Raw genomic sequence first — 15,170 nt, forward strand, 5'->3', positions numbered from 1 at the left:
CTGGCCTTAACTATTGCAATAAAAATTTTCAACAACTTATAGTACAACATGGATCACAGCAGATTGCATCTGATTTTCCCAAAGACTCAGAAAACAGAAGGTTTTCTCCTATTGGTGATATTAACCAGCACAAAATCAGGCAAAAAGTACAATATTGGCAACAAATCTTGGAATTCTTGATTGCTTTGGTCAGAATTCTTGGCATGCAAAGAACTTATTTATTGCAAGCCGCCCAAGACGTTCTGTAAAGGACAGGATAGAAAAGCTTTTAATTAATAAATAAATAAAATGTGGCATTCCATGGTACATGTGAAAAGTTGTACAGTTCTAGCAATGGAAATATTTTGACGTTTGTAGAATATGTAGCCCTTTGTGATCCTATCATGAATGAACTTTTGTGCAGAGTTAAAGATGAAGAAACAATAGTTCACTATGTAGAAAACTATATCCAAATTGAGTTTATACTGCTTCTAGCAGGTGCTATAAAGCAGGAAATTTTAGCACATATAAACAGCCAAATACTACTCAGTTATTCTGGACTGTACACCAGATGTTAGTTATATAGAACAAATGACAATGATTGGATGTTATGTCAATGTAATCAAACCATCAAGTACTGAGATGCCTGAGCCAGAGATTGTGATAAAAGAACATTTCGTGGAATTTGTTCCACTAAAGGAGACTACAGGTGCCTTTATAACAGAAACGCTTCTTGGATGGCTTGAGCAAATGAGATTACCGCTTGAGAATCTGTGTGGTCAAGGTTATGATAATAGGAATAACATGAAAGGCAAAGAAAATGGCATACAAAAGAGAGTCCTACACACGTGCCTTTTTCGTGCCGTGCAATGCACACTCTTTAAACTTGGTAGTCATTGATGCTGCTAAATGTTGTCTAGAAGTAAAAAGTTTCTTCAGTTTGGTTCAACAGATCTATAATTAGTTCTCTGTATTGACTCAGTGTTGACAAATTCTAACTAGCCATGTATCAGGCATAACTGTTAAGCCATTGAGTCAAACAAGATATGATAGTTGGATTGATGCTTTGAAATCATTGAGATATCATCTTGGTAGTATATATGATGCTTTAATGAAGATATTTGATGATATGAGCCTAAAAAATTCTATCTGGAAATATTTCTTCAGTTGAAGTTAAGGTCCTTGCTGATGCAATTTATAAGTTCAAGTTTGTGATATCCCTTGTTACATAGTACAACATCTTTTTTGAAATTAATCTTACAAGCAAGCTATTACAAAATAAGGCTGAAGCTGATTTAAACTCAGCTATAAACCAATTGCAAGTGACTTACCTTGTGGGCTATAGGTGTGATGAGGATTTTCAACAAGTTTTGATAGATGCTACTGAGATTGCAAAGAAACTAGGAATACAAGCAAACTTTGCAACAGAACAAGTTAGAAAAAATTTGGAGAAAGAAACAGCAGTTTGCGTATGGGGCCCAAGAAGAGGCACCGCAAGATCCAAAGCAGAAATTTGAAGTAGCTTTCCACTATGCCGTCTCAGATTGACCATACAATCTGTTGAAGAAAGATTCTAACAGCTACAACAGTGTAATTCCCGATTTGGCTTTCTGTATGATATATACAGTATCAACAATTACTGAAGATTTCAGTAATTACTTAAGGCCTGCAACAACTGGGAAAAATAACTGGAAACAAAGATATTGATGCTGAAGAAATATGCTGTGCACTTACTGCAATAGCTCGAAGACTGCCAGAGTCTATGCCTCCACAAGGAGTACTTTTCATACTGCAACAAAAACTGCTGGATGGTGTGCCTAATGTTCCTGTTGCTCTAAGGATCCTTCTCACATTTTCAGTGTTGGTGGCAAGTGGTGAATGCAGTTTCTCAACACTCAAACTTATAAAATTATATGTACACTCAACAACGCTCCAAAAGAGACTAGTTGGGTTGGCAACTATGTCAACTGAACATGCTCATATATCAGCACTTGACCTGAGGGAATTGGTGACTAAATTTGCAAATGGCATGCAAAATGAGATTTTGATATGCCTGAAATGGAAACATTCAAGAGACTTAAATTTTAACATCACAATTCACAGGATTATTCAAAATCATTTGTGATTTGTGTGTTAAAACTGTTTTTGTATTTGAGAAAGAAAATCAATTGTGTTACTTATTCTTGCATTTTTTAAAGCAATTTCAAGTTTTGTGCTTTTCATTTTTCCTGCCATTCATCTGCATTTGGAAATTGGCTAGCAGTGTGTGTGTGGAGGGTGCAAGTAGTTAGTCTTGTCTAAGGCACAAAAAGGCCCGGAACTGTCCCTTCCCTGTCAGCACATCTTGCTGGTTTGTGCAGGGTGCTTTTGCTGTTCTGCTCCCCTGCTGGGCCACAGCTAATAATGCATATCATTGGGCAACAAAAATGTGCTGTGGCTGGCTTCCTGGGAGCATCCACAGGCCAGAGTCACCCATTTCCTACACATGGGGCATTTCTAACATGTAGACATACTCTCAAGAGGAGCTGAAATTGTAACTTTTATTCGGTTTGGTGGTTTTAAAATAGTTTTGTGCATTCAAGATTCCCTACAGTCTGTTTCTGGAAAAAAAATACACTTGAAGAAGATGGTAAAAAAAGGAAAAAGGGAAAATTGATTGGAAACCTCAATTTTATATGTTCTCTGAGTGAAGGCTCCTTTATTGTTATGTTTTTATTGTATTGGCAGTTTTCTGTTCCTGCTACTATATAGATTTGCTCAGCCTCAGCTCATTAATGCAATTGATGCAGTAATTGTATTAATAGAATTAAGAGGGTTTAAGAGTCAGGTAGCAATTGATCAACATTTTCAGCAGGTACTCCCATAGTTTCAGGAGCAGTAGTTCAGCAAAGATGGCATTTTGGGGGAAATTTGTTCTTGTTCTGCAACTAATTTAATGTCCCTGCTTTCTCTTGTTTTGCAGCCCCCACAAAAAACTGTGAAAGCCCGCCCTAAGAAGAAAGTTGTACCCTCTAACACTGCTGGCGAGTCAGCCTAAGGAAAACCCAGTCTGTCTGTCCCAGGGCAATTCTGTCATTTCAAGGGGCACTCTCCAAGGAAAGGGAGCTGAGATCATGTACATAACAGCTACTGCTTTGTAGAGCTTATTCCAAGGCAAGAGGGTGACTGAAATTTGGCACCAGGATCAGAGGATGGCCATCCTCGGGAATTATTTACTCTTCATCTCTGTGGTGGAGAGAATGCTAATCTGTTTGTACATAGCCTGTTGCTTTGGGATTCCCTCTCTGTGTGTAACTCTAATAGGGAAATTTCTTGCTGGAAAAACTCTAATTAGGGTTACAGCCATCTTTGACAGAGAGACTGTGGAAACAAATCAAGACTGGTGCCACTGAAATTCTAATTGGAAGTGGGGAGCTTCCCATAATATTTCAGCATTTCACTGGATGTCATGCTGTAGCTGCTGTGGGGAATTGTTAGGAAGTGCCTGAAGTGAAGTGACTGGTACTGAAAACTGTATCATCCAAGCTTGTTTTGGCAGGAGAAAGAGGCAGAAGGAATAGTTTGCATGGTGCTTTGCAATGGGTCATTTGTGATGACAGTGGGATTGGGGTTTTTTTTCTGGGGGACTGCTGATGTTTTGCAGAGGGGCTGAAAGTAAGAAAGCGAGTGGCTAGCTTCTTTACCAGTATCTGGTGCCTATTTCTAAGCAGCCTCTTTTGCTTGGGTGGAAGTGTTGTATCTCTGCTTGTGGTAGGTGCTGGGAAGGTAGAACTGTTTGCATGTGGGGATTTTCCCAGGTAGAATTAAAGTCAGGGAGGAAGATGCTCTTGGATGGCTAGGAAAGCCATAGGTGGGGCTGGGGATGTGCACATATCAGTATCTTCCCAAAGAGTTGGATTCCTGAATAGTCACTCTTTAGCAACCAAGCCTTTTGGCCCCCACTTCAGAGTTGCCTTTATATTTTAGATTTTACAGGACAGGTTGTTTTCTGTACGTTTTTTCCCAGAAAGGCATAGGTATGGAGTAAGTTAGAGGGTAGCTAGATGGATAGTACCTAAGTTCCTGCAGTGTACTTAATTATGCTTTATTTGCACTGAGAATATAAAGTTGGAGAGTGGATCAGTGTCGTCTGGTGGGTAGGTAAAAACAACTTTTTTAAAAAAAAATTCTGAGTGGATTCTTCTAAGAAGGGAAGTTATAAGGACATTCATAACGATTCTTCAGGAGGACAGTGGATGAGGTTTCCCAGCTCTCAGGAACTACCCACTGACACCACTGCTGTTTTCCACTGTTTCCTGCAAACTTTGGTTCCTTGTTAGAGGCAAAATCATGTTTTATGAAAATCAGAGCTCAGCTTTTGCGTAATATTCCAATCAAATGGATGAATGAATACTGAAGAAAATTTCTGTTCCAGGCAATCTGACATAGCTAATTATGACTATCCTCATCTGCGATTATAATGCAAGAATATAGAGGCAAATACTATATGCTTCTGTTTTCCAGGCTAGCCTTTATGATGATTTTTCCATTTTCTGAATATGTGCCAAAGCCACCAGCCTTTTTAAAAAGTGGATCTAATATGTGAAATTTCAACAGTACAGAAACCAAGTTTCAGTAGCCCTCACTTATTGTAGGTTTATTCACAAGTCTCTAGATACAGGTGGAATTGTGAGCTGAGTTTGGGTGTGCAACAAGCACTGTCCCTTGCAGGTGTTTCACTGTGTGATATACCTCCATTTTTTCCTGCACAGACTAACATTTCCTGCTTCATAAAGATATTGGCTCCAAAGTAAAGCTCCACTGAGTTCAGTGGGGTTTACCTGCCAGTAAGCATACTTTTAGGATTGTAGCTTCCAGCAAATGCCCTTGTTTTTTTACAGTAACAGAGCAGAGAGGACCTATCATTAAGATCACATAGTCTTTTCTTTTGAAGATGCTGATTTCATTCTCTTACAGATCAGTTACACATTTGCACTTTTGTCTTGCACTTGGACACCTGGCAGTGCAGTCTCTGTAAGAACAAAGAGAATTAACAATTTCCAACATTTTGCCTTTTTTGGCAGCTATTTAATGCAAAAGATTTGGCGGAAGAGAGAAGACATTTTGTAATTTTTCAAGGATGCGGACCCAAAATCTCAGATTAGCCTTTTAGCAGTTGGGGGGAATGATTTTGGTTTGCTTAGTGTTAGAACATGGAAACATAGTGTACTTTTTACATAATTGATCACTCTTTCCTAGTGCTGTGCAATTAGTCTGGAGTGGTTGTGTTTGAACTGGAGTTTACATACAGAACAGCTCCACTTAGATAAAGAAGAGAAGAAAGTGCATTTGGATGCTAGCTAGGCCTTGGTGTTCCTGCAGTATGAGAGCAGAGAGGACATTCTGCTCCTCAGAGAAAGTAGCACTACTTTATCAAATAATTGTTTCGATTTAACAGCATGTTGTGATATTGGTTTGAACATATTGCCTTGTACTTTTCATAGCATATATATTAGAGTCTTCCAAGGATCCTTTGTGACTCATGCACAAGGCAGACACTTTGCATAGCAGTCGCTGGGCTCGGATGATAGTTATCAGTCTTCTCTTAGATGACTATGCAGTGTTTCAGCAGTGGCCATACGCTGCACTCCCTGAGAGGTTGAGGGGCTGAAGAAGGGGTGGTGCTGGATGAGGTCATCACTACCACATGCCCCCCTCGAGGCTGTCCTAAAGAGGCTTAAGTCCTGAGTCAGTGTTTGCTGCACACTTTGAAACTGGCCTATGCTGGAACTGCTTGCCACTTACAAGTGGGTCCATCTTCCCACCCCATCATATTTCATGAGTTCAATAGTACTTGACTAGCATTTTCTATTCTGTTTAATTCTGCCACTTGTTGATATTCATATATTTCTGTCCCTTTACTTTTTAGACGTCTTACATGTATTTTAGAGTATTGGTATATTATGGCAAGGGTACATTCAGCATGGTGGTTGCATATATGCCTATCCATGGGACCCAGTAAATTGCCATTCTTCCCAGTTGGCCCAGTGTGCAAAAATGGGGGTTGAGGTTGTCAAGCACCTTGCAGAACCTAACTCTAGGCTGCTGGGGTGTGTTTGGCTTGGTGGCTCATGTTATCCACATTTGCATTAGGGGATGTCACATCCCCTGGTTTTTACAGTGTCAGTTGCTTTTCATAGTGTTCTGTGACTTATGAGAGAAACTTTAGCAACTTACAAGATAGATCGCATAGCTTTTCTTTTCCCTCTCTGTTTACAAAATTAGTCTAACATGATCCTGTAGAGTAAACAGGATTACCACTGTTCAAACATTGTTAATTCATTCAGGATGGACTTGGATCACAGCACACAAGATACTAAATATGTAGTTTAACTTGGTATGGATTTCTTTCACAGTAAATAGGAATGGATGGATCTGGAAATGCTAATAAAGTTTAGGACTGTGAATTGTGAGGAGGGGTGTTGAACCCTTTCTTTGTACACAGCAAGAGCCATTCAGCACCCAAGACAGCTGTGGGAGCTTAAAGGGGAAGTTTGTAGGGATCAGTGGTGTAATGAACCAAGGCTTAGAGGGTCAAAGCACTAGGACCTTTTGATTAGCAGGGATGATGACACCATCTGCCACCTGCCTCAGATTTTCCTGTTCCAGCAAACAATTCTCACAGTAGTTGAAGGTGAGAGAGAGAGTTTACCTAGCAACAATCATATGTACACACACACATTTGGGTATGTGGTTATAGATTCTCCTCATTGGGGGGATGCTATAGGAACTGCTGTCCACAATGATGTAAGGAACTAGTACACTACTTTTAAGGCAAGGAAGATGGCATGGAGGAAGTGGTGAATCCCTAGTCATACACTAGTATTAATCCCAATCACCTCCTCCCACCACTATCTACACAGGGTGTTAAGCCACATAATTAAGATCACATGTAGTTTGGCCCTCAGATAACCTTTTTAGCAGTTTGTTTGCAGAATGATAAGGTGAAGGGTTTTCTTAACATCGGCTGATACTACTCTTAAGAAACTTGATCATAACCAGGTTTCCATCCTCTACACACTTACTTGGGAATAAGTAGGACTTATGTCTAGTAATATAAGATTATTTCATTAGCCACTTTCTGGTGAAAGCTGCTGACAATGAGATTATCATGGGAAAACAGCACTATATAAGACAACCTGAAGTCATCTATTTTTAACTTCTTTGTTTGCTCTTCTGATTTGCTAGGAAGTTCACTGTGGAAAGAGTCAAACTCGCTTTTAATCAGCTAGTTCCAAATATACCATGGATCATCTTGGATCATTATTGGGTCATCTTGGGCAGCTTCACTGGGGTGCAGGAAACCTCTAATTCCACAAAGCAGGAATGGCAGCCTACTACCTTCCAGGCATTTTGGATCCCAAATTTGTATTCTCTGACCATTGGCCGTGCAGGCTTGGACTTATGGGAGCTGCAGTGCAAAACAGCCGGAGGGCACCATCTTGCTTACCCTGGTCACAAAGAGTGGCAATCATGCACTAGTTTTCCAATATGTGGACCACAGAATTATGCCACTGTTTTGGGCCAGCAGGATTAGAAGGGTCAGTGTAAGAGAACACATGCAAGAGGTGACTGATCTTACAATGGTGTTACAGCCAGGTACACAGTACAGAGATGCAGGCAACTATTTATAAATGTCCCACATGTTTTAAGCCAATGTCCTCCTTCAGGGGCAGAAGATAATCAAAACATTTCATCCTAAAATCTATATTGTCTCCCACTCAAGGCACAAGAGTGGCTTCTAATATTGCTTACAGCACAATCCTATGCAAATTTAGACAGAAGGTCTGCCACTTCCAGCAAGGCTGGCTGGGCATGCTGGCAACTGTGGGCCTTGTTTTCGGTTTAAGTCTGCATAGTTTTGAACCCTTAGGCTGCTAGAGTGAGGCATCTGTTACTATGGAAGGAATAGCCCCTCACATTTCTATCTTTTGCTTTCTTTTTCCTGTTATGACCATGCTGGACATAGCATTGGAAGCCCTTGGGGTACTGCTTTTGCACCAGTGTGACCTTCATATTTAATGGGACAGAAAAAGCATAAGATTTCCTCCCTGGATGAACCAGCTTCTTTCTATATTGAATGCCAACCATTTTTCTTCTTTGTTGGAACAGGCAGAAGTGACAAGTAGTTGTGGAATCGGTGTAAAAGGGTTTCTGTGCCCCAGTGGTGGAAGGATGAGCACTTGGCCACAAGCACAGGCCTTTGGAAGAGAGAATGTGTATGTAAGCATATCCTTCCCTCTCAGCAATGCTGCACCATTCAAGATCATTTTACCATCCTTTAAAAGCAAAATTTTCCCTGGAGTGAAAGGGACTAGACAGCAGTTACTTCTGTTTTGGTCTAGTCAGTTTTACTCCTGCCTTGACCTCTGGGATTATAGGAAGTTGTTGCTATCAGGAGTTAGATTAGGATTTAAATAGAATGTCTCCTTAGCAAGGCCATCCACGTTCTGTTATCAAGAATACAGTTCTCAAGTGACCAGTGTTAGACTGCAACTAGCTCTGCAATAGCATTGAAGGGGAAGTTGCTTGCATTGCTCTGGATAAATAATAATTTGTACACAACAACTGGCTGCATTGGTGGGAAGGGGAAGAATTTCTTAATTTCTGAACAAGACAGGACAAGACAGGGAACTCTGCCTTGCAAAACAAATGACTCTAGGTCCTCCCACAGGACTGATGTGACTAAAGTGAGACAAGGAAAGGGGATTTCCAAAGAGTTGGGATAACAACAAGTTATTCTCAGGATTTGTTTAGATTTGGGGGATGAGTCACCTCCATGAGCTAATAGAAACTGAGAAACAGCAGCTAGCTGGCAGCCTGAGTGAAGCCATTTCCTTGTTGGGACAGACATTCTCAGCCACTTTGCTAACAGCCCAGCTGCTACACACCCAGACTTCTCATGTCTTGCAGCTGAACGGGTGGTGAGAAGCCCCTCCAAGCAAGCTTCTCTACCATATTCCATGGATCAAGTTATTAAGTATGTGTGAACCAGGCTGGCCTTTTCAGAAAACGCATTGCCCTTGATGCTATGCCATTCTTGCACTATCTGCTGCACTGATAGCTGGTGTTTTGCAGCTTGGATCGTGTCCTGTGTCTTTCACCTTGCAGTGAGCTCCTCAGGGCATTGCTGTGTCCAGCAAAACTTGCATTATTATCCCAGGAAAGATGGTCTCAAGACGTCTTTTTCCCCCCAGGAACCCATGCTCTCACTGAAATTTCTCCTGGGACAGGCTTCTCCCTGCCATCTGCAAATGGGGCTGGGAGATGTTCACAACTGTGGGTACTTCCTACGAATGAGTTTTGTACCTCAAACATATGTTCCGTTTCCTTGCAGGAAAAAGTTATTAGTCTCCTTTGGAGAGAACATGCAGTTCTCTTGTATTGCTGTACATGGAGGTGCTGCTTTACAGCAAAGAAATCTTCTATTTCTGTTCAGTCTTAAGATACAATCTGTGTTCCTTGCCATGACTGACTGACTTAGAAAACATGATGTGGATAGCAAGGGGAATTGTAAAAGCATATTGTAGCCACGTGCAAATGCCCAGGAATCTCTGCTTGCACACTGAGAGCGTATATTGGAATCCCAGCGTCTGAGTGTCATTGTCTAGTACCAGTGCAAGTATCCCAGAGGCTCTGTGCACATGCACTGATCAGTATTATTTTTTGAACTTTTTGTAGTGTTTTATCTGGCTTTTGCAGGCTCTTGGTGACTCACAAAACTTTCTGTAGACTAGCTTGTATGATTTAATTCTTCCACAAGAAGTTTTTTTATCATTTTGTTGTTTGCACCTGAGCCCTTTATAAAGCTGTGATCCCATTAGAAAGAAATATCTGGGAACAGTTAGCTCACCTGATTACTTGAGTGCTTTTATACTTTATGTACTAACTGAAATTCTATCCCATGTGTGTTCGGGGGGGGGGAGGGGGACACACCAAATGTTCTATAGATTTGTTGGAAAGCCACCAAATGTACTTCAGTCAATCTATCAATCAGTCTCTAGCACAGCTTCTGCACTGCATTTGGGTAGGCAGATCATGACAAGGTTCTGCCTCTCTTGTTCTATATCCTGAACAGATCTTGAATTCTCTTCATCTAAATATTTGTCACTTAAGAACAATAGTGGCTGTATTTACCCCTTCCCCAACAGAGTATCACAGCTGTGGAGAGTTTTCACTCTGGGACCAAAGTATTGGGACCAGTGGGACCAAATGTGTAATGAGATTCCAGAAGAGGAGAAAAAGTTTACAGCAGCCACCTAAGACTGAAATCAACCTTCCCTGGAAACTCTCCAGACCAGAATGATGAACTTTGATGTTAAAACATTGAGTCTCTGGGGATGACAGTTATTTGAACAAGTGTTTTGTAGCAAAGTCCAGTATCAAAGCTGCTACTGTTCTGTTTGCAATGATAAGTTGGAACCAGAAATAATATGGAATGTAGACAAAATATATATTGGCCTTTGTCTCTTCAATATTGCACATATTGTAACATGCACTTACATTCATGGAAGGCTGATCATAACTTGTATCCTTCCATCAGCTGTATTGCTTACCATTGTGATTTCAGAATATGGGTCTTTTCTTTTTCTTTCCCAAATACACCAACAATAATTTTATTGAAAATAAGTAATGAACCTTGATCTTGGAATCAGGCTGCTCTGAAAGTGGAGATGCATGTTCAGCTAGTCCAGCCCATCTCTCTCTTACTTCCTTTTCCATATAAAGAATAGCCCTGTCAGAAGTTCACCCCTCTGCCCTGTGCAATTCTAACCGCATCGGGGGAGAGTGGGGAAAAGCCCGTCCACTCTGCCCCTCCACCTCAAGGTCTCCTGTCCCTGCGGGCCTTCATGCGCTGGGGGGTCTGCAGTGGGCTCTGTGCCAGGGGAAACTCTGAGCAAGATAGAACCTGGGAACAGCAGGGTCCCGCATGGCAGGGGCGGCCTGCAAAGGTAAGGCGGCTTCCTGGTGCTGAAGTGGATCGTGGAGGGCTGCTGCAGGGCCAAGCCGTGAGTGAGGATTTGGTGCGGTGAAGTGGCCGGAGCAACAGTTGGGTGGAGGATGAGCTTCGGAGGAGCAGAAAGTCAGTCCCAGAGCTGTCTTTGAGATTTCAAGCACATCTCTCTCCTGATGTTGTCTCCATGGAGAAATACTAAAAAGGGAAATTTAAACCCAAACATGAATTTTTAAAGCCTTTGGTCTTCACTGCTTCTGACTACTACTCAGTTCAACATATCATCAAGAAGTAATATGTCCAGTTGTGTTCTTCCTATATTCTGAAAGATGTTTCACGTGCTGCATTGTTACTTTTTACAAACACACGTCCCTTGCTTGGAAACTCAGGATTATTGTGCCTCTGTGATCCAGGTGTTGTTGTTCAGGTATGCAAAAGATTTGCAGCACCCCAATTCCAGAGTGTTACTGGTTTCCCTTGTGTTCTCCATCCTCTCAGTTGGCAGTCAAGGTGTCATTCCGTATGAGGCCAGTGTAATGCAGATAACAAATATTCTGACAAGCAAAGTTCTGCTTAGTCAAATATTCCAGCTACTGTACCAGCTGTGTACCTCAGGTAGCTATAACTCTTCAGAGAAAGATCTGAACACTACTGAAAAAAGCCTCACAAGAAGCTGTGTCTAGGCCAACCCTTAACAACATTCTTGGGACAAGTAGTAAAATTAACATTCAGCAATAATAACAGCAAAAGTAAAAACAGTTTAAACCTAAGCCAGTTGGGAAAATTAAAAGGTCTTGTCTTGGCCTGAACTAACAACATGGTGGAGCTAGGGGAGCCAGTCAGGGGAGGACATTTCATGGGTAGAATTCCATCACTGAAAAGACCGTTTCCTGTCACTGATCACTGCACCTTTCTTGACATAGCACTGGGAGAAAATCCTATAAAGAAGATAACAGGGTCCAGGTAAGTTTAGTCCAAGGACCAAATTCCACTTCACAAAGTTCTCAGCATCTACATTCCATTGGTGGATGGGGCTGAAGGTAAAAGATGGGTGGGGATGCCATCCCATTTTTAGTTTTGAACTTCTGCTTTCCCAAACCTTAGGAGTGACATTTCAACTTTTCAGAATAGGGAAGGAACTACAGAACTGCTGGGGACTCATATGATCCTGTGGTTGTGAGGAAATGGTTGTGGCCATTTGGTGAACCCTGCTAGGCCAGATTTGGCTCATGAGCTTGAAGTTCTGTGCCCTGGTGTAAAGAGAGGGATACTTTCAATACCCTGATCCCAAGTGCTGAGCCTAAAAGGTCAAAGCTAGCACTTGAATCAGACCCAGAAATGACACTTCTACACTATTCCTGAAATGTCAGAGATGGTGTGATGAATTCTGGGCATTATTTCTAAAGTGTTGATTTGTTTAGAGGAATGGGGGAGGGGTGCAATATCAATATTAACCTGGTGATTATCCTCTCTCAAAAATGGATTTAGAAACCAGGACCCAGATAGTATTATATTGCATTAATTGGGAAAATTTTAAATAATTAGGAGCCTAGTACAATGAAATGAGAAGTAGCATTTTAGTCATCATTTATCCTTATGTTTAGTTTTTCACTAAAGTGTAGCAATAATTCTAAAATGGTTGTTAAGACTTCCAAACAAAGCATTATATGACTTCTAGAGCTTCTTTACACAAGGAAGTTATTGTGGATTCATGATTCCTCACAGTACCTTGTGGGTGCTTTACATGACCTCCTCCTCCTCCAGGGCCTCTCCCATTCTTTGCAACCAGCTCCATGGATTTATTTTTAAATTAAGGAGGTTGTGGTACTATTTGGAAATATCTGAAAAACTTGGGTAGTTATGCAATTCCTATCCACCTAGTGGTTATCTGGTGGAATATATAGAAAGGTGGGAAAATGCATAAAAGAGCCAATCTTAACCTTCCAAAAATCTGAAAAGAGAAGCCTTGGTAAAGTGGCAGATTAAAATGTCAGGTAGAAAAACTGGTACTCAGTTGATTTAATCTATATAATTTCCCAAAACACAAAATTGTAAAGAAAACAAATGTATATTTAGATGATGCACTAATGTGTGGCGGCGGCAGATATAAGAAGAAACATTGCCCATTCTCTCATACATAGGAAATATGCTTTAAAAATAGCACTTACAAGCTCCAGTTTTTGTTTACTTACATAATTTATGGAAAAAGTCTATAATCCTCTGAACTCAGAAAGTTTGGGTATCCAATTGAGCATCCCCTGCTTTCAAAAACATTTAGACTAAAGATTTCGACCATCTAAATGCTTTCCCTTCCTTGCAAGAGGAATTTGGCAGAAGTTGATTGTTCCCCACCTTTCCCCTTTCCACTCTGCTCCCTGGACCCCCCCCCCCCATCCTGACCTGACCTGGAAAAGGTCTTCCATCTTCAGGGCCTCAGTGCAGAAAGAGCTGCCCTGTTGAAGGGGGGTTGGAAGGGCCCTCTGAAGGCAGAGCCTCTCTGTAACTTGGGAAGTCTTTCCTAAGGTTACAGCAGGGACTTTCCCTTGGATATGGCTGCCCAGAGAGCATCAACCAGCCAGCCATAGGCCTGTGCCCTTAGATGTCTCCTTCCATGACCACACACACACACAATGAACCAATCCAAGTAGCATAATAAAAGCAGTGATCATATGATCAAACTGAAGGAATGACAATTATGTAACATCCACAAGGCCACATGCAGCATCGAAAGCTATTGGAATAAAGCAAAACGGAAATCATAAACATTAATTTAAAAAAAGAGTTCAAGATGGTAGAGAAAGAAGGTCAAATGGTCTCCTGGGAAAGAGAATTCCTAGGCAGCAAGGAAGCCTTTGTCCCATGTACCCACACATTTAATCTCAGACGGAGGAGAAACACAAAGCAGAGCTTTCCACAAAGATCTCGCAGGCAGGCAGGCAGGCAGGCAGGCAGGCAGGCAGGATCACGTGGGAGCCATTTCGCCAAATGCTTGCATTCAAAATAATTCTTTAACCTTATGATCAATTAAGTGGGGCACTAGTTAGTCACTTACTATGCTTTTAATCACTGTCACTCAATCAACTAAATGCTCCTGCTGTGATGCTTATTGAACACCTCTAGAAATGTGCTGTACAGAGAGCCCTGCCCAAGAGCATACATTCACCCAGTCTTTGTTGATTATTTTTCCTATGGCAGGATCAAATTTATTCCTGATGCTGATGGGTTGAAATCATGGATGATGGTCCTTGTAAAACCTGGCAAGTGCATGACCCAGAGAGAGCTGTTGTCTTCCAGACAATGTTGAAATCCTTACTGCTTGAATATGGGATGCTTGGTGGTCAAATATTTGGTTATTCTTTATAGTTATACTGAGAATTAAGATACTGCAAAACTGTTCGACATACCTCAAAAGGTGGTTTGTTATGTCTTGAACAAAATTCACCTAGAAACCCATGTGAAAACTCAGGATTTTCTTGTCCACCAGAGGGAGCAAGTATCACACCTGCTGAAATTTCCCTCAAGTGTAAAACTGGTAGGAAGTAGATGAGAGTGATTTAGATAATGATACAGGCTGAGAATCTGAAATAGCTATTATGTAAGAACTGTACCTTTATGTGAAAACCACTAATTTTAGAGTCCGTTTAAAGTCACAGAGGGTCCCTCGAATAAAGTTAGTTTTAGTCTTGGTTACAAAAGCCTTTCCAGCTTATTGGTGATGTTAATGAAAGGCCCACCAGTTAAGTGTACTTAAAGCAGTTTTTCACCCCCATTATTCCACATGCATTCCTGCAGCATCCAATCAGCCTTTCGAATGCCATCTCTACAGGGAGGGGCTTCATGCATGGCTTTGTTTGTTTGTAAGCCTCCTGTAACCATTGTTTGTGCTTGTAGCAGTGCTGTCTTTGCTCTCCCCCTACTCTTCTCTGGATGCCATTGAATTGCCCAGTGCGATTCCCTGGGACAGGGTGGGAGGGTGGGCAATGTTTTCAAATGGATCCATCCCCCATGGGGTGGGGAAGAATCAATTGAGAAATCTAAAAATATAGAAGTATTTAACGGTTTCCAGGGTAATAGGTGACCATGGTAACTAAATGCTAGCTTTGTGATCCGATGGAGGACAGTAGAAAGAAGAAAAGATCTAGCCAATTATATGTGCAGATATGTTTCTGGAGAAAATATATTAACCCAGCATGTTCAA

At 41.3% G+C, this 15,170-nt stretch overlaps 1 protein-coding gene across 1 annotated transcript in view; it reads left to right on the forward strand.

The window, feature by feature from the left end:
- The window catches only part of REEP2 (receptor accessory protein 2), a 28,756-nt gene extending 25,606 nt beyond the window's left edge, over window positions 1-3,150 (forward strand). The window contains exon 8 of the mRNA XM_044451464.1: window positions 2,942-3,150. Coding sequence (XP_044307399.1) covers window positions 2,942-3,016 — 75 coding nt within the window. The 3' untranslated portion in view covers window positions 3,017-3,150. The remainder of the gene's footprint in view (window positions 1-2,941) is intronic.
- Window positions 3,151-15,170: the final 12,020 nt, after the last annotated feature.

The sequence above is a fragment of the Varanus komodoensis genome, unplaced genomic scaffold (assembly GCF_004798865.1).
Source record: "Varanus komodoensis strain SLA01 unplaced genomic scaffold, ASM479886v1 scaffold6_2, whole genome shotgun sequence".
NCBI lineage: Eukaryota > Metazoa > Chordata > Lepidosauria > Squamata > Varanidae > Varanus > Varanus komodoensis.